Genomic DNA, 24,416 nt, shown 5'->3' with positions numbered 1-24,416 from the left:
ATTGACATCCTTCACAAGGAGGGTAAGCCACAAACATTCACTGCCAAAGAAGCTGGCTGTTCACAGAGTGCTGTAACCAAGCATGCTAACAGAAAGTTGAGTGGAAGGAAAAAGTGTGGAGGAAAAAGATGCACAACCAACTGAGAGAACTGCAGCCTTATGAGAATTGTCAAGCAAAATCTATTCAAGAATTCTTCACAGGTAAACTTCACAAGAAATTGACTGAGGCTGGGGTCAAGGCATCAAGAGCCCCCAAAACACAGATGTGTCAAGGAATTTGGCTACAGTTGTCGTATTCCTCTTGTTAAGCCACTCCTGAGGCATCTTACCTAGGCTAAGGAGAAGAAGAACTGTTGCCCATTGGTCCAAAGTCCTCTTTTCAGATGAGAGCAAGTTTTGTATTTCATTAGGAAACCAGGGTCCAAGAGTCTGGAGGAAGGCTGGAGAAGCTCACAGCCTAAGCTGCTTAACACTAAGCTGCTAAGTGTTAAGTTTCCATAGTCTGTGATGACTTGGGGTGCAATGTCATCTGCTGGTGTTGGTCCATTGTGGTTTTTTGAAAACCAAAATCACTGCACCCATTTACCAATATTTTGGAGCACCTCATGTTTCCTTCTGCTAACCAGCTTTTTGAAGATGCTGATTTCATTTTCCAGCAGGATTTGGCACCTGCCCACACTGCCAAAAGCTTCAAAAGTTGGTTAAATGACCATGGTGTTGGTGTGCTTGACTGGCCACCAAACTCACCAAACCTGAACCCCAGAGAGAATCTATGGGGTATTGTCAAGAGGAAGATGAGAAACAAGAGACCAAAAAGCAAAAGAGGCTCCTACTAATTAGTACATGTACAGTAAATTAACATACTTTCCAGAAGGCCAACAATTCACTTAAAATTGCTTTTTATTCATTGGTCTTATGAAGAACCAAATAATTAAACTACCTTAGTCTTTGTGCGCTGAATTTATTTAATACATGTGTTTCACAATTTTAGTTGAATTACTGAAATATATGAACTTTTCCATGACATAATTAATTGAGAAGCACCTGTATAACTGAACAAATCAAAATTGGTAAAGTTAGGGCTCCCTACAAGGCGGGCCTCACGGGGTGCAGCCCAGTCAAGCCCAAAGTTAAGTCCGGCCATGATTGAATGTATACCTCGGCTTTGTACAAATTATGCATAAATGTGATAGATGAATGTATCTTCATCCTCACCTGTTTCAGGGTTCCTTTCCCAGAACAAATTCGGCCTAGTGCCCATCAAGGCACCAGCAGAATGGAGGACAGGGCCAGTAACCAGCCTAGTGCATGCGCCCAGTCTGGGTACACATACCAGCGGTTAAAAGTGAGAGGCTTGGTCTCCACAACAGAATAAACAAAAGACACCTGAGAATGAGCAGAAAATATGTTGTGAAGAAAGAATGAGAAAGAAAAAGTAAGAACAGAGTCAAGTCAATTTTTATTATTACTAATTTGTATGAAATAAATGAAAATGTTCAGATTGTATAATACAAATTATCACATAGATAGTAATGAGAGGCTTGATGAATTATATATTAACTTTTCTATTTTATTATTATTGTTTGTCTTATTATTTCATGATCAGATGGACCTAACATGCTTTTTAATTCGTATACTTGTCTGATAATCAAAATGTAATTTATTTGACACAAATTTAATGTGAATTTTTTTCTTGTTACCAGAATAGTGTACAATACTTCATGAGGGAAACTAAACAGTTAACTATTAACTACTTAAATGAGGCGAACTACTGGCTCTGAGAGCACTGTCCTTAGCTTAAATAATTGTTTAAAATCAGTTGAGAAAAATGGTAAGATATTTGTTGAATTTTTGACTAAGTATAAGCATTTGAGAATCCTAAATATTTACCAGGGACACGAGAGGAGTCAGGTATTTCCAGCACAGCATGAATATATAGTTGGGTCGCGACTTTGTCATGTCTTCAATTACGTCAAAAAACTTCTCAGCCCCTATGGTATGTAGAGGAGAATTGAACAAATACTTTGCAGTCTATGAAATTAAGTATTTAACTTTTTTTTTATAATAGATAGTCTCTCTGTTAAGGTACAACTCACCAAAAATCCAACCCATTGCCAGAGACTCAAACACAGATAGGAACAGAATACAGGCTCCATTACAGGCATAGTTGTCAAACAACTGGAATACATACATCCCCCCCCTGCAGGTCACAATACAACTTTTGATACAGTAGAACATATGAAAAATGGTTGATTTTAATTGTAATGCTTTTAAGGTTATACGATTATAGTTGAGTAGTTAAGCATTTTGTAATTCCATTGTTAATATTTAAAATGGGTAGTTTTCAGGGTAATAACACTATAGTTGATAACACTGGTCTATATGAATTACTGTTTAAATTATTGCTAATGGAATTCTAAACTACAATCAGGCAATGATTGAGCAGCAATATTGCTATTCCCAACTGATACAAGTAGGGATACAATATTGAGTTACTTCCTAAAAAAGTAACTAATTATGTTACTACATTACTTTTGCATTAGTTTTTAAATCTGGGCTGGGCTTCTATTTTTGCCAAATGTAAAAGCCATTACACACCAAAAGCCTCAGGCTAAAGGAAATGTAAATAAATGTCTGTACAGTAAAACACAGAAGAAGAAAGTTCAACACTCTTCAGCAATAAAAAATATGAAATGTTAGTTTATCTTGTATATTTTTTGCTTAGTACTTTGGTTGAATTGGATCATCAAAGGTCAGCAGCAGTCGTGTTACCCCCAACACTGGGTATGTAACCATGGTTCCCTGAGAAGTAGGGTGACCATACGCGCCATTCATATGGGACACGTCCCAGCCAGGATTTTAATAATGCCTAAAACATCCAGAGCAGTTTGACCAATAACATGCAGGTATTGTACATAATCGACCAATCTTTGGGCGTGTGAGAAGGTGAGATCTAGAGGGAACGTTCAAAGCAATGCAAATGTGCGCACGAGTTTGTTCGTTCGATTGACTTGAAGCGTCGCTGCGCACAAATCCCAAAAAAATAAATAAAAATGCTTCAAGTCAAACAAACGAACAAACACGTGAAAGCGATTCAAAAGCAGAAGGAGCCGTCTGCTCTGCGCTTTATAGCCTGCACAGTTCAAATAGCCAAAACCTGGATATTTTTGGCATTTTAAAATAATGGCTGGGATGTGTCCTGTATGAACGGCGCATATGGTCACCCTACTGAGAAGGGAACGAAACACTGCATCCTCTATGGCATCCTTGCCATGTTTCAGATGAAGAAGCGGATGACGTGTTCTCCCACAGCCCTTTTATACTGTGGTCACGCTGGGTAATGACATCATAGGCTGTCGCCGGCCAATATTATTCCCCTGTACTGAAGGTCTTTGTGCCCACTATTTCCACCAGCCATAAACCTTTGGATTGAGTTTATGTTGGAAGGCACCTCTTGGTATCTCAGTTCTTGTGCAGTGCCAGATGGCTAAGCCCTATCTGCTAGTCACAAATTCCTTCCTGGCACCTCTGGATGGTCCTGGGAGCACTAGAAGAAGCTCCATTTGAGCCCTTGTGTCCATTCGACTCAGTTTCAGAGAAGATTATGACTCTTAAAGTGTCTCTCTTACTAGCATTACCCTCATTCAAGAGAGTGGGAGACCTGCAAGCCCTACCAGTAGCCTACTCCTGCTTAGACTCTGCTCCTTGAATGGTCAAAGTTATCTTGCACCCAAGACCAGACTATACTTTTAGGGTTCCTTGTGCGGCTGGTCACCCAGTCATTTTAAATGTTTTCTTTCCTCCACCTCTGGAATGCTAGGACAGTCTATGAGGTCTACAAAGTCACCTCTAGGAGTTAGAGCCTACTCCAGTAGAAGCTAGGCGTCCATCTTTGCCTAATGTTTGTGCTGTGGCTGGCTGGACCTCTCCCCACACATTTATCAGTTTTCTTTCTTTTTTTTTTTTATGAGGATTCAAGCCCAGGATCTGAGGTCCTTCAGGGTTGACCCAGGGAACTTTTCTAGATGCAAGAGTATTGTCTAAGCCACGGCCTTGTCGTACAGTCACTTTCCTTTGGTGTGGCAGTGTTGGTATTGACATCCCATAATTTTAATGCCATGCTGTAGTGTCAAGGTCCATTCGAAAAGGGTATTTCTTAGGTTATGTATGTAACCTTGTAGACCTAGAACATCTCAGTCAAGCCTGCAAGTCTCTTTAGACAATTAGTATCTGATGATGCATTTCAGGAGTCTATTTGTGGTCTTGATGACACTAATTACTGTGTTATCATGTCCATATGCTAAAGTCAATCTGAGATTGGTTTGAGATTGTACACACATGCAGCGTCTCGCAGAGTTTCATTTCCTTCTCAGGGAACAGTGTTACATGTGTAACCTAACATGTTTTGGTTTATTAAAAATTGTATATCATAATATGTTTAAAAAAAACTGTAACTTGGTAATTACATTTGTTTATAGAGCTATTTAATAAAGGTTTGTTCAAATTAATTGCTCACACACACACACACACACTTCTCTGACCTCTGTGATCATGATGAGTTGTCCGAAGAAGCAAGTGAGACAGAAGAGCAGGACAAAGATTTCTCGGTGTCCAGATCTGCGCAGCACCATGGGGAACATGTCCATCACTGATGTAATTATAGTCTCCGTTCCAACAAACTTTGGAGGATGAAGCACAAATGCATTATTATAACTGGGGAGTCCAGACCTGTTCCTGGGGGACCACTGTCCTAATAAACACATCTGAACCAGCTAATCAAGGACTTCACAAGAAATTTAGTGTTAGTGCTGGTTGGAGCTAAAATTTGCCAGTTGTTGACCATCCAGTAGCAGGATTGGATAACCCTACATTAGAACCACAAACTATTTTGATAAGCTTAATATTAGATTATCAATCCACCAATATCAATAAACATTATTTAGTATTAATTGTGCTAATAACTTAAAACACAGCAAAAATTATAACATGTACCTTACATATTTTGCTTATTTCTTGTATTTTTGTTTTCAGTTAATGAAATATGTATGGGAAAATGGTATAGACAGTAAAACATTATCACTAGAAATAAAACAGGACCCATTCCACTTACAGTGGGATAAATCATTTGAGTAATTACTCTGTTAAAATGTGTTGAGTTGTTAAAATCATAACTTTTACAGTTGTTTAGGGTTTCTACATTTTAAGTGTGACTGAAATGTCCAAATACTTTATATTTAAAGAGGTGATTGATTATGATTTCATTTTTTTATTTTATTTAGTTAGTGTGTGATGTTGATGTTAGAGCATAAACATGCATGCAAAGTTACAATTTGCAAAGTTCAATGGAAAGGGAGATTTTTTTCTTTTTAAAAATATTTTTACAAAGCTCATCGTTCTGAAAAGAGAGGTGTGGTCTGATTGCCCAGCTATACAGTGAGTTGTGATTCGCAGAATACCTCAGGGATGTGACGGAAATGTTACACTCCTTACCATAGCGGTTCCCAATCCCAGTCCTCATTAATTTGTGTCAAGATGCACATTATTAAAGATACTTAAATGTCCTAACTGAACTATGGCCTAATCCTGTCTTAACCTGTGAAACCAGGCCTTAGCGTTATAAATTACAATTTAATATACATCCAAAAGTTCAAAATGAATATGTGTGTATGTATCAGTTTTAGCTAACCTGTGTATCTAGGCCCAACAAAATGATCATGATGAAGAAACAAACAGCCCACAACTGAGGGAGAGGCATCATAGCTACTGCCTGCGGATAAGCTATGAATGCTAGTCCTGGACCTAACAGAGGAAGAGCAAGATCAGATATTTTTTTAGTCATTAATGTCTTCACACATCATATAATACCTCACGCGTTTTCATTAAATGTTTCATTACCTGATTCTGCTACCTCCTCAATGGAGACGCCCTGTGCATTAGCCATGAAGCCCAAGACTGAGAATACAGCAAAGCCAGCCACTAAACTGGTGGCGCTGTTCAGAAGACAAAGCCAAAAACAGTCCCTGATAGACACAGATTATACAAACACATAAATACATCGGATTTACCTATTCATTTATGCACTCATTATTTTGTTTTAATTCCAATACTAACTAATACCAATACTAACCTGTAGCAGTTGTTATTGTATTGATTATAACTGCCTAGTGAAATAAGAGTGCCAAAACACAAACTGTAGGAGAAAAAGATCTGTGTTCCTGCCTCCATCCAAACCTAAACACACACACATACTCACTAGGTAAATTGGTAGAGTCTGACGTTTTAAAGTTTTGTATGTTGAATATGTTGTAACTCGTAGAATACTCATACAATGTAGTTATGTTTACAGTTATCTGAGGACAGATGCTGGGCTTACCTGTGGGTCTGAAAGACGGGCTGGTTCAGGGTACAGGTAAAACACAACTCCCTTCAGAGCTCCATCAAGAGTCAACCCACGAATCAGCAATGCAAGCAGCATCACGTAAGGAAATGTGGCTGTGAAATACACTACCTCCAGGCACAATACAATAATATAATAATACTCACACCGAGAACAGAATAAAATATCGTCTTTAAAAAAAAAAAAAAAAAAAAAAAAAAATAAAAAAAAATATATATATATATATATATATATATATATATATATATATATATACATATAATATATATATATGTATACATATATATATATATATGTATACATATATACATATGTATATATATATACATATGTATATATATATATATATATATATATATATAATTTAAGCTAAAAAATAGATGAGAGGCAATAGATAAATTATTCTGAGAAATTGTCTATGCCCTACTTGTATATATTATAGAAAAATATATGCTGCATTGAAGGTTCACAGATGCATATAGTCTACATTATCCTTAATGGAGGGACTTTTGAACAACCATGACTCTTCCTAAAGCTGGCCTCCTGGCCAAACTGAGCAATCAGTGGAGAAGGCCCTTGTTTAAAATGTTGAACAAGAAGCTCATAGTACTGTGGCCAAGAGAGCTCAACGCGCTGCAATTTAACAAAACACATGCAAATTGAAAAAGCACCAGCAAATACAAAAAAAACCCTTCTTCATCAGTTTGACAAAACAAGTGTTGCAAATCCTCACAACACATGCATATAACGAAACGCACTGCAAAATCTCACAACACATGCACATTAAGAAACGCTGCAAATCATCACAACACATGCATATCACAAAACACGCTGAGTTGTCAAACTGATGAAGATGTTTTCTTCATTTGCTGGTGTTTTTTCAATTTGCATGTGTTTTCTTACCACCGTATCATATCACCTATGTATGGAAACCTAGTCCAGAGCATTCAGAACTTTGGACTGGGTTGAAGGTTCAAATTCCAACAGGACAATGACCCAAAGCACACAGCAAGAGTGACTTATGGACAACTCTGTAAATGTCCTTGAGCGGCCCAGGCAGAGCTTGGGCTTGATCCCAATTGAACATTTCTGGAGAAACCCATCCAACCTGACAATGATTGAGAGGTAAGTAGGAGAAGAATGGCAGTTAACTGTCAAATGGATATGTGCAAAGCTTGTTGCATCACACCCAAAAATACTTGAGGCTTTAAAGGTTCTTCAACAGTACTGAGTTAAGGGTATGAATAGTTACGCAATGTACTTATTTCAGTTTTTTTTTATTTGTAATAAATTTGCAAAGTATCAAACCTGTTTTTTTCTTTGTCATTATGGTGTAAAGAGTGTAGATTGGTGTGAAAATAATAATAATAATAATAATAATAATAATAATAATAATAATTTAAAGCAGTTTAACATAAGGCAGCAACATGATAAAACATGAAAAAATGAAAGGGCATGAATACTTTCATAGAATATGAACTAGGTATTATTTACAATTTTATCTGAAATACATTTTTGCTTACCTTGCCTGTAGATTTGACTCCTTTCCAGATGCAAAAATAACATATAATCCACATTGCAATGAGGCACAGGAGAATCTCCCAGTTGATTTGACCAATCTCTTCGATCCCTCCAGAGAGAGACAGTACTCTGCGTCTGTAAAATGTGACAAGAAAGAGAGAAAAATATTTTTTGATTAAAAAGTTTTAGACTTTTTATGTAAAATTTAGTTTATTACTAATGTTCAAAATTATTTATTTACTCCCAGAACTCAGTCGCTGCAGGTGTAGAGTGAATCAGTATTGTCCGGTTAAGGGTCTGATTTCTGTCAACAAGATTTATACAGCCATCTAAGACAGAGAGATATTTGTTTTGCTTTGTTTTGTTTTGATTGCAATTTCAGCTATAATCATGAGCAGATGATATTTTTTTTTCATGCAATGTTTATTTACAGTATTTTGCAGATTATTACCTGTGTTCCAGCTGTTGTCACAGCTGGCCCATGGAAGTTTGGAGCTAAAAGAGAAGATGAGGTAGAAAAGCGCCCAGGCCAGTATGATGGTGTACATGCAATTGTACAGCAATATCAGCTGTCCTGCATAACCGATGCCTGACAAAAGCAAACAGACACACCGGCTAAAAGAAAATCAAATTCAAATCAAATCAAATGGATTCCATTAGCCCTCATTGACTCAAACTGGAATTCTCAGAGGGCTAAATACGAAATACAGTGCCTTGTGAAAGTATTCATACCCTTTACATTTTTTTTTATAGTTGCTACCTTTTTAAACTGCTTAAACTACTTTTTCCCCCCACATCATCTAAAAAAATAATTTAAAGAAGTAAAGAAGCAACATGATAAAATGTCACAAATGAAGTGGTAAGAATACTTTCTCAAGGGACTGTATATTTTACATTTATAACCGATGGGAAACAGCCAGGGGGTTCAACCAGCCTTACGGCTGCCCAGCATATGTCTTAAAGGAATAGTCAGGGCTGCCAACTTTTGAGTTGAAGTGAGAACTTTTGAGTGAGAATTGTCATTAATAACTTTACAGCAGTGCACAGTGAGAGAATTGCAAGATTTGTAAATTGTTACTTTTACAAATAATTGCAGCCACAGTTAAAAAATGTTCACTGTAGTATTCAATATTATCAAATTTTTCTATTAGTCAATTAGTCTGCATTTACAATGCTTAATTCACATGATTTTACAAATTATATTTTCCTTCCATCTATTGCTGTAGTTAACAGTAAATCATTGCAATTTTGAAAATGGATCTTGTCATTGTTTCTACACACTTTATTACATAGAGGGGATTTGCATGAGTACAGAAATAAATAAAATATCTCTCTATATAGAAAATAATTCTCACTGGTTTGAACGAAATGGCTAATCAGATGTGTAAAAAAAAAAAAAAAATTCAACATTTATTACTGTGACTATTACCTCAGTTCCCTGAGATAAGGGAATGAGCATGGCGTTTAATAACATTTTTAGCAAAACTCATGTTTACTTTGATGCTAAAGCCTTATTTGTTCAAGTTCTTCTAGCTGCATGAACAAATGGCACTTCAGCCAAAAGTAAGTATAAGTAGTACTGCCATTTCATTTTTTTATTGATAGCAACAGTTATTGACTCATTGCAGCCTTATACCATGGCAGCCTATTCAACACTTGTTCCTTTATCTCAGGGAACCAAGGTTATGTTAGTACCTCTCGAACAAGCTCTGTCGTTGTGTTTGATTATGCTTAAAGTGATAGTTCACCCAAAAATGGAAATTTGATGTTTATCTGCTTATCCACAGGGCATCCAAGTAGTGTTGTTTTGGAGGCCTGTTTCAATTTTAGTTTTAGTCTAGTCTTTGTGTGAATGCTGTCATTTTAGTTTTTATTAGTTTTAGTCACGTTCACACTCTTTTTAGTCTAGTCAAGTTTCAGTCAACTAAAAGTCTGAGCATTTTAGTCAGACTTATCCATGACTATTGTTGTCACGTGATAAAGGTTCGTTGACGAAAGCAACACTACATCAAGATATACTCTAGGTGACTTTGTTTCTTCAGTAGAACACAAACAGAGATTTTGAACACAAACCGTTGCAGTCTGTCAGTCTTATAATTGATGTGAATGGAAATCATGGCTAAAACATAAAAAAAATAAATAAAATAAATAAACATACACAAACAAAATCTAATTAAACCCTGCAGCTCGTGACGATACATTGATGTTTAAAGACACAAAAAGATCGGTCTGTGCAAGAAACTGAACATTATTTATATAATTTTTTACCTCTGATTCAAGCAATGCCCGAACTGTTAGAACTTTCCTTAATGCGTTCTCAAGCATATATATATATATATATATATATATATATATATATATATATATATTAGTGCTTGGTAAGTTAACGCGTTAATATCGTGTTAATGCATTAACTGATTAATGGCGACAAATATTTTAACGCGCGTTATCGAAGTTTCCGATATCACATGAAAACAGCAGATATGTGCTCTAGATCAACACAGTGGAGAATCGTTTTTTACCTTTAGGGTTTAATATTTTGAGTTATATGGGATGCGGTAACACATGTCCCTCACACACTATATATAATTTACAAATCTATCGCTTTTGCCACTCAGAAATATTCACGCAATCATGCAGCATGTATCAGAAGATCTGCACTCTGGCGTGGTTAGCGCTCACACTCACTGATATATATATATAACTGAACTTTTCTCTTGCCCATCTCTTTAAACCGGGCAGAGACTGCTAAACAGAACCATTACACTTGTCAAATGAACCAGGCTTTGGGGATCAAACGTACTCTGGCACGGTTAAGATTGCCTAGTGTGAGCACACCCTGATTATTCTCCCGCTGCACACACGAGTCTCTAAACACCCATCAAGTGTTGTCCCGTGCCGTACTCTTCTGTGATGGGTCTCGCGATCTTTGATAGGAATTTGCCTGTAGTAATGTTATGATAAAGGCTCTGGTATTATTGACAAATAACTTTTGCTTCATGCAGACTTTACATGTAAAATTCAAACTGTTCCATTACCAAATATATATATATACATATTTGGTAATGGAACAGTTTGAATTTTACATGTAAAGTCTGCATGAAGCAAAAGTTATTTGTCAATAATACAAAAATAATAATCATAAATTAAGATTTATATAATAGTTTTCTTATGACTCTTACCCTCAGCGAGTGGACAAAGGTGACGCCAACATGTAATGGCACCTTCCTGTGTGTACTGTCCCATAGCCGTCTCTAGCAGGAACAGAGGCACCCCACAAGTAACAACAAACACCAGGTAGGGTATAAGGAATGCCCCTGAGAACACACCAGTGCAAGAATGCATTATCTAAAAGGATCATGAATTGCATAAATTTAAAAAAAAATAATAATAATGGTCTCTGGGATTTTCTTCCACTTTAAATTGTTGGTAAAGTTTTTGCATAAAAAGCCATTAGAAATTTAGGCTGTATCATACCTCCTCCATTCCTGTAGCAGAGGTAAGGAAACCTCCAAACGTTACCCAGACCGACCACATTCCCTGCAATCGCCAGAAGAAACTCTGCTTTACTGCCCCAGTACCCTCGCTCCTCTATTTGTCCTTCTATTCTGTTCATTTCTTCACTCTGTTTCCAGCGCTTCTCTGATCCTGTTCTCTGGACTGCTGTAATTCTGTGGTGGAGGAGGATGAAACGCATAATAAATTAAAATAAAAAAAAAGAAGAAGAAGTCAGTGGGTGAGTCTAAAGCAGACAAAATGTATGATTAATATGATGCTTGGTGAGCCTCAGGTAAAATATGAAATGCAAAGTAATTCATTTGTTATTCATTTTGAATATGTAAAACGTACACCCTGAAATATGTTCCAATAAGTTATAAAAGTTTTAAGAGTTACAGCACTGAGCATAAAAGCAAAGAAACAGACTTATACAAGATTAATTCAGATGATGTATCAGTAATATATATATATATATATATATATATATATATATATATATATATATATATATATTTATTTATTCAAAACAAAATAATAAAAAGTTATACAAATGTGTGAAGAGTGAGCACCTCCAGTAATAGTGAACAGAATCTGTGTTTCAGCAAATTCAACAATCTTTTTCTTATGCATGTATTTTCCATATCTATTGTATTGTGTTAGTTTGTGTAGTTCTTGACTAAGTCTTCCATCTCTGTGATGAGGGTCTTTTCTTTTTTTCACTTTGTAGCTTACAGGTAATGGGTGATTTTTGTCAGGTCTGCACAGGTGATGCCAACTCTGTCATAAAACACAGACACAGTGAAACAACATTAACCTAGGTTGATTTATTCTTGGATAGTTATGCAGTTTATAAACCGTCGTCTAAGTGCCCATCCAGGCAGCAATGGAGGACAGGACCAGTAACCAGCCTTGTTTATATGCTGAGTCTAAAAGTAAGGGGATTGTACTTTACAAAAGGACAAACACAAGATATCTGAGAATTGAGAAAAGAGAATGAGGACATTTCAAAGAATAGATGGGGATGAAAAAGAAGAATGAGATCAGGCAACGTGAGAAATGGCTTTAGCCAAGGATATATGCTTACAATAGCGACCATTAAGACATCTGTAAGCTTTATGACAAGTATAAAACAATCTGTGAAGCTCGAACAGATGAATGACACTCACCAGGGACACGAGAGGAGTCAGGTATTTCCAACAAAGCATGAGTATGTAATTGGGTCTCGAGTTTGTAATGTTTTCAAGAATGTCAAACACCCACTCAGCCCCTGAGTGTAGGGAAAAAATGAGCATCATTTTGTTTAAAATTATAGTAAAAAAGAAAATCATACATTTATGTTTATGATCTGTTTAAAAAATGATCCAGGCTCTGAAAAAAAAAATATATATATTCTTTTAGAAGTGAAAACTATGGTGGCAGAGAGAGAGCTCAATGGACTGCAAATGAAAAAAAAAAAAAAAACACACATACAAATAGAAAAAAAAAGAAGAAAAAAAAACCTGTAAGTTAAAAAAAAAAAACCTTGGCAGTGCAAATTCTCACAACACAACCAAATACAGAAACATGCTGCAAATTCTACTGCTTTTATTTCTTAATTTTACTATCTGTATTTGGTTGTGTTCTGTATTTGGTTGAGTTGTGAGAATTTAAGGCACAAAATTAGCATAGCATTAGCATTAGCATTAGCGTTATTTTTATGGTTAGTATGCAGCATGTTTCTCTATTTGGTTGTGCTGTGAGAATTTAAGGCACATTTCTGTATTTGGCTGTGTTGTGAGAATTTGCAGTGCGTGTGTTGCTACACAGGTTTGACAGACTTCACAACATTTTAAAGGGATTAGATTTTGTTGTATAGAATAATATTTTATATGGCTTTTTTTCTCCTTATTACATTGCCTCATCATGAGTAGACAGGCTAGTTTCTGATTACAGAAAGGTTTCATTGACAAGTAAGTGTGGACAGTCCTGTTTAAATGTTGGCTGAAATAAGTTTTTTTTTGGCAGCTTACTTTTAATAAAGGCAGCGGCTATTTGCACTAAGTGAAAGTAGCATATTGTCTTATCAATGGATACTATTTACACTAAGTGCAAATAGCAGCATTTTTTGGTGATATGCTGTTTACACTGTTAAAATAAGATTTTCTGCTGTTTATACTAAATAGCAAATAGTGGCAATTATCTGCACCTCAGTGTTGTAGTACATTATAAAAATGCAATAATAACTTGAGTGTAAATTTACATTTTAATTCAAATTGTTAAATTGATGCCACCTTACTGGGACAATAATGCCCTCCCTACACCTACCCTAACCCTACCCAATACTTGTTATTTTCTTTATTTTCATTGAAAATAAATGCTTTTCGGATGTGATTTGAAATTTGCAAAACCCGGGTCGATCACGTGAAAATATGTACAAGACATGTTTCACCCTCTTCACCACTAAAGAAGGCATCTGTCAAGTTCGGTTTTCTTTGTGTGTGTGTGTGTGTGTTTGGTGTGTGTGTGTGTGTGTGGTTTTAACTAGCAGAATCACACATTGGTTTGCGGAGTACTATTTTGTATTTTGTATTTAAATACCTTTGGGAAAAGGCAAATGTCTTTTGTATTTAAATAGATTTAATTGTAGTATTTTTGTATTTAGTATTTTTGTATACTTGTTGATACAGGAAATCAGCAGTCTAATAAAGAGGTTGACTAGCAAAAAATATTTTATGTAGGCTAGTTTGAAACTATAAAAATACTGAGATTAAATATATAAAAAAAATGAAATAGTATTTTGTATTCTAAATCTGAAATGCTGCCCATCCCTGCCTTTGACAAATTCTTACTGGATCATTGAAATCTGTATTTGTACTGCTGCTGACAAAGAGAGAGCAGTTACCACAGACTGTATAAAAACTTACCATGTTTCGTTAAGAATCATCTTCAAAATACTGGGGTAAAGTTAATAGTTCAGATATAAACACTGATGTCAACTGCGCTTCAAATAATGTTTGTGTCGATGGCATTGCATCGCCACTAGGTGGAGACAAGTGACTTAAAAAAAAAAATATTTGTCAATGAAATAATTATGAATTCAAGAGAATCGTTTTAAAAACGCTGATTCATCAAGTAATGAAACAATTGAAAAAAAAATCATAATTTTAATATTAAAAATTGGTGGATTAAATATATTATATATACACTACCCGTCAAAAGGTTTTGAACCTTAAGATGTACGTTTTTTTTTTTTTTTTTTTTTTTTTTTTTTTATAAGAAGTCTCTTTTGCTCACCAAGCCTGCATTAATTTGATCCAAAGTACAGAAAAAAAACAGTAGAATTGTGAGATATTTTTACAATTTAAAATAACTGCTTATTATTTCAACATATTTTAAAATGTAATTTATTCCTGTGATTTCAAAGCTATTTTTTTTTTTTTTGCATCATTACTCCAGACTTTAGCATCACATGATCCTTCAGAAATAATTATAATATTGTGATTTGCTGTTCATATATCCAGACTTTTTTTATATTATTATTATTTCAACATTAGGGTATTTTTTCTTTTTCTTTTTTTTTTTTTACATTGCCCCATCCCTGAAGAACTCTCTGCATGTCTATATACTTTTTTCACCTGTGATGATTTGATAAATAAAAAGTTTAAAAAGAACAGCATTTATTTAAAATATAACTTTTGTAATAACATTCTTCCGTTAAAAAGCTTGAGGTCAGTATTTATTTTTTTTATTTTTGAAAGAAGTTAGTTTTTATTAAGCAAGGATTTGTTAAATTGATAGAAACAGTGATAGTAAAGCTTGATATTGTTAGAAAACATCTCTATTTTCAATAAATTATGTTTTTTTTTTTTTTTTTTAATCAATGAACCCCACAAAAATATCACAGGTTACAAAAAATAAGCTTTAATTTGATTGTTTTTTTAGGATCGGACAATAATTGGCAGATATTTAATTATTTGAAAATCTGGAATCTGAGGAAATCACATTTAAAGTTGTCCAAATGAAGTTCTAAAACGTTATTAGCATTTTTTAAATAAATTTTATTTATTACTGGTTAATGAATGGTTTATTACTCTTGACCAATAGGTGGCGCTGTTATCAAATTGAGGAGGTATGGTTAGTGTGAAGTGACAGTGACACATACAAAGTTTGGTGCAAATATGTCAAAGCTTTGCAGAGATATAGCCTCAGAATAATTTTTGCACTGTGCCTAAAATTTGTAACAGGGCTGTATGAAAACGGTTATGTCAAGCAACACAAAATGCTTAACATTTTGTCAGCAAAGTCTGAAGATGATCTGACTTGAGTTTGATGAAAATCGGACTAACAGTTGAGGAGGAGTTAGAAAAGGTAGGATTTTAACATAAATCAAAATGGCGGACAGGGAGTTCAGATTTCCTGCTAAAAAAATTGGTATGTCCGTCTATTGTCGGCACAACACAAGGAATGTTTTGAGATCAGTTTCATTACAATAGTCTAATGCAATCAAAAGTAATTAGCATTTTTGGAAATTTCATAATTTAAGGTTAATTAATGGTTTATTACTCTTGGCCAATAGGTGGCGCTTTTACCAAATTAATGCGATGTGGTCAGTCTGAGGTGAGTTTACAAAGTTTGGTGTAAATATCACAAACCTTTGCAGAGATACAGCCCTCAGATGCAGTTTGGCATCTTTCTAACAAATTCGTTCATGCGCTAAATGAAAACCATTTCGTGTATCAACACGAAATCCATAATTTTTTTTCCAGCTTGGTCTGAAAATGATCTGAGCCAAATTTGGTGATAATTGGACCAACGATCTAAGAGGATTTTAAAAAAAGTATGTTTTCCACATGAATCAAAATGGTGGACAGGAAGTTCAGTAAATTATGGCAAAATTGGTATCCATGTTTTCAGAATGATGCAAGAAATCTATCAACATCAGTCCAATTACAATAGGTTAATGTAAGCAAAAGTTATTAGCATTTTTCTCAATTTGCCTTGAAACGCTTCCGACACGTGGCATGTTGCGTGAAAAATAGGCGTCGGTTCTATTTCTAGCATGTACGCGTTTTCCGCCTGAGGCGCGCGTCGCACGCAGGCAGTCTGCATGCTCAAACCTGTTAACGTGGGAGCCGAATTAAAAACAGACACGCCACGCAGCTGAGATGCTTGCGCCACGCATCCAGGTGTCGCCGGCCTTCTGAGAGCCTTATTTTATGGACTGTAGGTGCTTTCCTGTGCAATGGCAGTCATGTGAAGTGAAATAAACAGCTGCTGATAGCTGTCTCCAAAATGCTTCAACGTGACACTGTAATAATGTGTTTACCAGTAAGAACCAGTTATATTGGTATCATTCAGTCCATTCCAGTAAAGGACATTTTAAGTTAATTTTTGACTTGACATTGTTTAAAACAAGAGATTGGGAGTTGCTGTTCATCTAAACTTTGCAGCTATGGACTCAAGATCGGTGTTTGTCTTACTATGGATGTTGCTGTCGTCCACCTCTTCTGCAATCAAATTAGATGGAAATGGTTATGTCGACATTATAATCGCAATCGGTTCAAAAGTTCCACAGGATGACAGACTTATTGATAAAATCAAGGTAAACGTGCTTTTTTTTAATCATTTAATTATTTAAATTGAAAACACACAGAAATAAACAGTATACACTTTATTTGAAGTAAAGCATAATTACGTATCTAATAATTACTTATCTTTTCATTTTCATTCTCACAGGACATGGTCACTGAAGGGTCGCTTTATCTTTATGAAGCATTGGATAAAAAGGTCTATTTCAAAGAAGCTACAATACTAGTCCCATCACACTGGAGCAGCAAGAATGTTACCAAAGCAAGAACAGAGTCATTTGATAAAGTACTGAGCATTACTTTGTGATTTAATTTAGTAAAATATTCATTTCCAATCACTTCATTCGTATATGATGTTGTTGACACCTTTTCTGTAAAATGCAGGCAAAAATAAGAATTGATAATGCTGATTCAACATATGGTGATGAGCCCTACACTAAACAGTATGGAGAATGTGGAACTATGGCAGAATACATTCATTTCACACCAGGATACCTCCTGAATGACACAGTCATCCAGCTTTACGGATTAAGAGGTGAATGTCCTTATCTTCCTTTAACATTTATACATTTATTATGAAATGACAAGAGGTTTAAAGTTCTATGAATACAGTAGTCTGTTATTTATTAGCTGTTTGCTTGTTTGTTTGCAGGAAAGGTCTTTGTGCATGAATGGGCTCATCTTCGATGGGGCGTGTATGATGAAAACAGTGAAGAAAAGCCTTTCTACCACTCTAAGGGCCGAATTGAAGCTACAAGGTTATAAACTGATAGTATAAAATAAAGAATATTATTGAAATTACATTAGAAATTAGAATTACTATTGATGTCTTGCTTATCTTTAGGTGTAGCAAAGATATTGAAGGTCAGTTTTATGAAGAGATTGCTGGAGGATCTCTTCAACCGTGCCGTATAGATCCACAAACTTCACTACCAACCGATAAATGCAAGTTTTTTCCAAAAAGAAATCAGAACACAAACAGCTCCTTAATGTTCCTACCAAGTCTGGGTTCTGTAAGTACTGAGTGTACATGTTTACACACGTTCCACATAATTATTTTAAGAACTAGTTAATGAATACAATTGCCTGAGCCAAAGGGGTCACAGCCTGTTTTCTTCTATGCAATGTAATTTCCAACAGCTGCTTTATATGTCACATTTGCAAAGTTAGGCATTACTTTGAGTTATTACACGGCTCTGTGGAACACTTGATTCTGATTGGTCAGCCGCGACATCCCAAGTTATGTTATCTCAAGATAACAACCCGGAAAAGAGTTGAGTTTTTCATAGAGCCATGATCTGTCCTTGAGTGTTTAGTTAAATATCTGCAATAATGCAGGGTATTTTGGTTTTAGGTGACCACATTTTGTCGTGAAAATGAGCACAATAAGGAAGCCCCAAACCTACAAAATGATAAATGTGGCAACAAAGCGACATGGACTGTAATCTTTGAGGATTCTGTGGATAATGACACACTTCGTTCTCTGAAACCACTGCAGTCCCCTCCACCGCCACCATCTTTCAAAGTTGTGCAGAGAGCACAGCGGGTCGTTTGTCTCATCCTTGATGTCTCAGGAAGCATGCAAGTAGGTTATAACAGATATTAACTTCATCTGAAAACAAAGATGCTTCTGTTATAAACTTTTGTGTTACCAATGCTTTGAAATGAAAAATAACTTGTAGCAAGATACAAAAAATGTGTATTTTTTAATTTTTTATTCACCTATTTTCTAGGGCGCTAGAATTCTTCAACAGCGACAGGCTGCCACACATTTCCTGCGGTACATCATTGCAGATCAAGCCAGTGTTGGAATTGTAACCTTTAGTACTTCTGCTTCTACTCTGCGATCCTTGACTATTATTGACAGTAAAAACACACGAGAGACTCTTATTCAATCATTACCAAAAGTGGCCGATGGATACACAAATATGTGCTTGGGCCTTACTCGAGGCTTACAGGTGCCATATTAATTCCAATTATAGGTGTTTTATATGTTTTTGATGTATTAAGTGAATATAGTTTGTCTTATGTCAGTGATCCTTATTTCTTTAAATACAACAGGAACTACAAAAGGACAATGGGGATGTATTAGGAGATGAAATAATTTTTCTGACAGACGGTCAGGCAACAGACAACATTGCTGCTTGTGCTCCATCTGCAATACAAAGTGGTGCCATTATAAGCACAATAGCTTTTAGCAACAGTGCAGCTAGTGCACTGATAGAAATGGCGAACAAAACTGGTAAGTGACATAAGCACAATACACCCTTCACTGAGAGTTTGATTGACAGGTGATCCGACCAATCATAATGCATAATCTGCCAAAACCAGACCAGAGAGTTCATAATGTCAGCAGACTTAACCTTGAAAAATAGTGTGAATTGTCAGTTTTCTGTGGTTGAATCAACATAGCTTCTGATGTTGATTCATGTTTATTTGGTGCTGTAAGTAAAGAGGAAGCGATGATTGGTTCCACTTGAACTGAGGGTCTACAGCGATTTGTAAAAGCACATTAAAGAGCCAAATAAATGGTAATTATAGTTTGAATTCTTAAGAAATTACAACATTTGAAAGCTAAAACTTTGATTTCGTTTCAAGTAACCAGTTCTGTATGCCGGGACATCATCAGTGTCCTCTTTACTCTGCAATATACTTTAACTGCATGAGAACATGATGTGTGGCTTGGCTTGTTGGATGTAGCAACAGTAACTAAAGGGGCGGGTCTTTGCGAATGGACAATTAATAACTTACTTTCTATCTGCTCATTTATTTTCCAATGAAAAACTGTTCCATGTTGAAAATAGGGGGAATCTTTTTCATAGCCAGAGATGACATGATCTCCAACCAGTTAATGGATGCGTTTGCCTCGCTAACATTATCAACTGGTGATTACACAAACGAACCAATTCAGGTTTGTCAAGGTTTCAATTATTGCACGTAATACATTCATTACTATAAGAGTGTCATCAATATTATGAGTATTTCGTCATTTTATTTTTCTTATGACTTTAGCTCGAGAGTGTTGGAGCAAGAACATCTGGTTGGTTCAACGGGACAGTATCAGTGGATCAGACTGTTGGGAACAAAACCAGCTTTGTAATAATCTATGAAAAAAGTTTTCCTAGTGTTTACATACAATCACCAAGTGGCTCAATCTACACTCAGACAAATATGAGTCATGATGGATCGCTCAAAATAGTCACTTTAAACGTTCCAGGAACTGCAGAGGTATGATAACCTTTATAACCCACTGAATCAAGTGTATACCATGGTTCAGACCATAAATGTAACTTACACTTAAATTATACACTCACAGTAAACCATTATTGATCTGCTTTTACTTTCTTGTCTTTGGTAGCCTGGGGACTGGAAGTACAGTGTCCAAACCTCCTCAAATCAGGCTTTCACTATAACAGTAACGAGTCAAGCGGCACGTGCTGATGTTCCTCCTATTATTGTAAAAACCCACATGAACCAGCAGTTCAATGACGGCTCTAAACCCATGACAGTGTTTGCTGAGGTTAGTCAGAATTACAGGCCTGTAATAAATGCTGAAGTGTGGGCTACACTGGAGTCAGAAACTGGGTCCGTGCATACATTGCAACTCCTGGACAATGGAGCAGGTAAATTACCCATAAGTGTGCACTCAACTTAAAATATAAATAAATAAACAGTAAGATACATATTCAGATTGTGCCCACATAAATCAGAGATACATCTTTTACAGGAGCTGATGCTTTTCAGGGTGATGGAATCTATTCCAGATATTTCACAAAGATGACAAATGGGAGAAGCAGCTTGAAAGTAAGAGTGAAGAATCAAGGTGGAAAAACCAGATTTGCTGTCCAAAAAAATAGTGGTGCCCCATATGTACCTGGATATGTGGTAAACGGTAAATCCTGAGATCAATATTGATCTGTTTTAAAAGTCATTAAAACGTAATCACATCTAAAAAATGGAAATTATTTGAATGAATCATTGTGTTGAACAAATCATTTGAATAAATGATTCAGTTACTCCCTCATAAATGTTCTATAAATGGCAATATAATTAGCTATAAAACTTTTTCGGAGAAAACAATTCAGACAATAGTCAAAAAAGTGGTTCTCAGAAGTTTTCATTCATTTGAGATGTACTCAAATTGTTCCTCTAATTTCAGGTGTAGTGCAGCTGAACCCTCCAAAGCCTCCAGTTTCTGAGGAACCTCTTGAGGTGGGAAACTTCACCAGAACAGCCACCGGAGAGAGTTTTGTGTTGAAACTTTCAGGCACAACTCCACCGAACTTCCCTCCCAACAGAATCACAGATCTGAGTGCTGAGATCCAGGAGGACACTGTGCTTCTCAGCTGGACGGCACCTGGAGAGGACCTCGACCAAGGAACAGGTAAAGCATACACTATAACCGTATTTAAAATACAAGATTTTTACTTCACTGACAAAATAGAAGTTGTTTTAAAGTTACGTAATGAAATAATGTATCTTTAATTGTCTTGCATGTGTAGAAAATATAAATTAAATAGATTAAGTGATTTTAACCAGTTACTAATGTCACCTAACATTTCTCAATCACTTTTAGAAACGTAACTATGACATTGATGATTATTTAACAGTGCTACATATTTTAACAAGAAGACAATATGTGACAACCCTATTCAGTGTATGTTGTGGCATTATTATGTAAAAGTGGTATTAAATATAGAATTTGTAGAGACTCTTAAAAATTATACTTTATTTTGTTGAATTTACACTTTTGGTTGTCTTCACAAGTCATGTATTTTGATGAAAGTGGTCTCCTCTAGTCTCAGGAGGATAATAGATGGTATGTTTCTTTTCCTTCAAGCTAAATCCTATGAGATCAGGTGGAGCTTTGACCTTGATATGCTTCGAAACAGCTTCAGCAATGGTCATGTAGTGAATACAGCTGCCGTCTCTCCTCACGAGGCTGGATCAGTTGAACAACATTCATTCAATCTCAGTTTCCCAATCCATAATGGGACCACAATCTTCTTTGCGGTTCAGTCGGAGGACAAACAAAATGCAAAATCTGAAACCTCCAACATTGCTCAAGCTTCAAAGATCCTGCCTGATCCAAAACCCCCAGGAATATCAAACCCAGGCGTGAATTTAACAGTTCTTGTCATCTCTCTGTGTGTGGTAATTATGGTTATATGCTTTATTGTAGCTGTAACCATATGGGCAGTGAGACGCAGGAATCTTGCTGTCTAAAGCAACACATGACATCAACAACTCAAATAAACATAAAATCAAGCCTATATGCATACTTTGAATGAAAACATGCAATAACTTTTAAAAACATTTCTTAAAACAATTATTTAGTTCAGACAAAATTTCTTGGTTTCTGACCATCTTTTTCAAGTGCATGTCTAATGTTGCCGCTATTTAGCATTTAAAAAAAAAAAACATTTATTCTCAATCAACTAATTTTTAAATACAAATCAGTAAAACCTTTCTGTATTAAATTAGCATTGTGGTGATTAGAAACACTGTTTTGTTCATTTGTTATTTGGATTTCCATATTATGCCTAGTTAAACATATATTGAAATAATAATAAATAAAACTGTATGCATTGATACAAGTTGTATGCATTGATGGAGTTTGTTATTGTAGTTATACAAACATAAGCCAATGTGATGTTTCACAGTCATCAGTCTCAGATCAGCAGCTCCAACAATCTGTTTCCTCTTTTTAAATATTTAATGAAATATACATTAGAATGAAGACCATTATTTACATGTGTTTGAATTTATTAATTAATGGAAAAATAACTGCATCGGTATGAAGCAGATACTGCTTTGCTTCCTGTAAAGTTTATAACTCTCATCTGTTCAGATGAAGAAGCAAACTTATTTTATGGCCTGTTTTGGGCAAATTATTCCTTTAAATTGGGAATAGCAGAAAAGTCCAGGACGAAGCAGGGCGGAGCAGATCTACCACATAAACATCCTTAAAAAGTGGATGGTGCACCCCGAGAAGCTTGCTGTTTTCACCCCAAAACCAGCCTAACTCTAAACTGGATGTCCACCCAAAGCTGTCTAGGACACTAAAGAAGGAACTGGAGAATTTGGTCAGTCACTTTATCACCAACTCATTGTTGGAATCCACCTGTTTCCAATCAGGAGGACTATAAAAGATGCATTCACAAACACTCTTTGCTGAATATTCTTACTCTGTAACCTGTTTCTTAGTTCCTGTGTTTCCTTTCTCTGCCTTACCTTTGTGTTTTTGACCTTGAATTGTTTACCTAATTTTTAATTGTTTGCAGCCTGCCCTGACCATTACCTGTTTATAGAATTATTATTTTGTCTGTCCTGGATTATACCTGTTTGCTGGTGTTTGACTTTGTCTGTTTTGACCACTCTTTTAAAATAAAGCCTGCAAATGGATCTTCAATTCTTTCGTCAGGCCTCCTGTGTAACAGAACATTCAGCCATACCCAGATCCAGCATCTTTGTGCGTGAGTTTGACAGTATATTGATATTGCATTGTAATTTAGTGGTTCTCAATTTACTGTGGGAGTCATGGAGAAAGAATGCAGCACTCCTGAAGTAACCCCCATTCTAAATTCTCATCCTGTCAAGATTGCCAGCTCTGAGTTTCTTCACAAGATTGCTTATAGTCTGACCGACCCACTATTGAGCAGCAGGCATCACATGGGCCTCAGTACTGGTCATCACTGAGACTGTTTCCCTAGGCTCAGTGCTCCCTGTAATGGTGGTTGCCATCATGATTGTTTGGGATACTCACTGCTCTGTTAATCCTCCTGAGTCAACTCCATTCCTTGAATCTGCTCCAGAACCTGCTCCTATCCATGTTTCTGCTCCAGCTCTTCTTGAGGAGAGAAGGGTGGGGGAAATGGGATACATCTGATTTGGCTCCTCTCAAGGCAGTGATGCCCACTTATGAACTACCTGTCTACCCTACCACAGTCAAGAGGATTGTTTATGAACTCTCTTTCTGTCCAGCAATGGCCAAGGAAGCCATTCATTCAAATCTCTGTATGTCCTGTTATGGCCAAGGAGGACCTTTATGAACTTTCTGCCTGTCCTGAATTCCCTCCCACCTCTTCTCCTCAGCTACCTCTCTTCCTCTGCATCACTTTCGCTGCTTCATATCTGTCCCTAGTTCATCCTTTGTGTGAGGTAGATGTATGGATTTGCCATGGAACTTCCAGTCTAGAGTTCAATGTTGGAGGCTCCACGGTTTCTGCCTCCAGCCTCCAAGACCAGGACTCCACCTTTGCCCTTCAACTCAGCTCCAGCTTGGCTCCTGGCTCCCTCATCTCCACCAGTTCTGCTGGGCTCAGTCATCCCTATGGCTCCGCCTTGGTCAGTCATTCACCTGTCTAGGCTTCTGAACTATACTTCACTATAGGCTTCACCTCGTCCCTTCATCCTTCTGGCTCTGTTGGTCT

At 36.2% G+C, this 24,416-nt stretch overlaps 2 protein-coding genes across 2 annotated transcripts; one reads left to right on the top strand and one right to left on the bottom strand.

Annotated features, from left to right (window-relative positions):
* Positions 1–1,046: 1,046 nt before the first annotated feature.
* LOC113058320 (sodium- and chloride-dependent GABA transporter 2-like) lies at positions 1,047–11,615 on the bottom strand. Its single transcript, XM_026226094.1, has 13 exons — positions 11,396–11,615; positions 11,101–11,235; positions 8,327–8,507; positions 8,160–8,213; positions 7,921–8,053; positions 6,374–6,508; positions 6,128–6,231; positions 5,896–6,020; positions 5,687–5,799; positions 4,531–4,679; positions 2,097–2,200; positions 1,891–1,991; positions 1,047–1,386 (listed from the first exon to the last, which is right to left on the bottom strand). The coding sequence occupies exons 1-13, from the start codon at positions 11,613–11,615 to the stop codon at positions 1,261–1,263; spliced, it is 1,680 nt and encodes a 559-aa protein (XP_026081879.1). The 3' UTR covers positions 1,047–1,260.
* LOC113058317 (calcium-activated chloride channel regulator 4-like) lies at positions 11,578–23,393 on the top strand. Its single transcript, XM_026226090.1, has 15 exons — positions 11,578–11,654; positions 16,846–16,997; positions 17,132–17,269; positions 17,368–17,518; positions 17,636–17,741; positions 17,828–17,996; positions 18,338–18,568; positions 18,717–18,941; positions 19,045–19,225; positions 19,788–19,894; positions 19,996–20,211; positions 20,342–20,606; positions 20,711–20,875; positions 21,143–21,367; positions 21,824–23,393. The coding sequence occupies exons 2-15, from the start codon at positions 16,848–16,850 to the stop codon at positions 22,207–22,209; spliced, it is 2,715 nt and encodes a 904-aa protein (XP_026081875.1). The 5' UTR covers positions 11,578–11,654; positions 16,846–16,847; the 3' UTR covers positions 22,210–23,393.
* The last annotated feature ends 1,023 nt before the right edge of the window (positions 23,394–24,416 follow it).

This window comes from Carassius auratus, chromosome 40 (assembly GCF_003368295.1).
Source record: "Carassius auratus strain Wakin chromosome 40, ASM336829v1, whole genome shotgun sequence".
In the NCBI taxonomy this organism is placed as follows: domain Eukaryota; kingdom Metazoa; phylum Chordata; class Actinopteri; order Cypriniformes; family Cyprinidae; genus Carassius; species Carassius auratus.
This window is presented reverse-complemented; position numbering and strand designations above follow the sequence as displayed.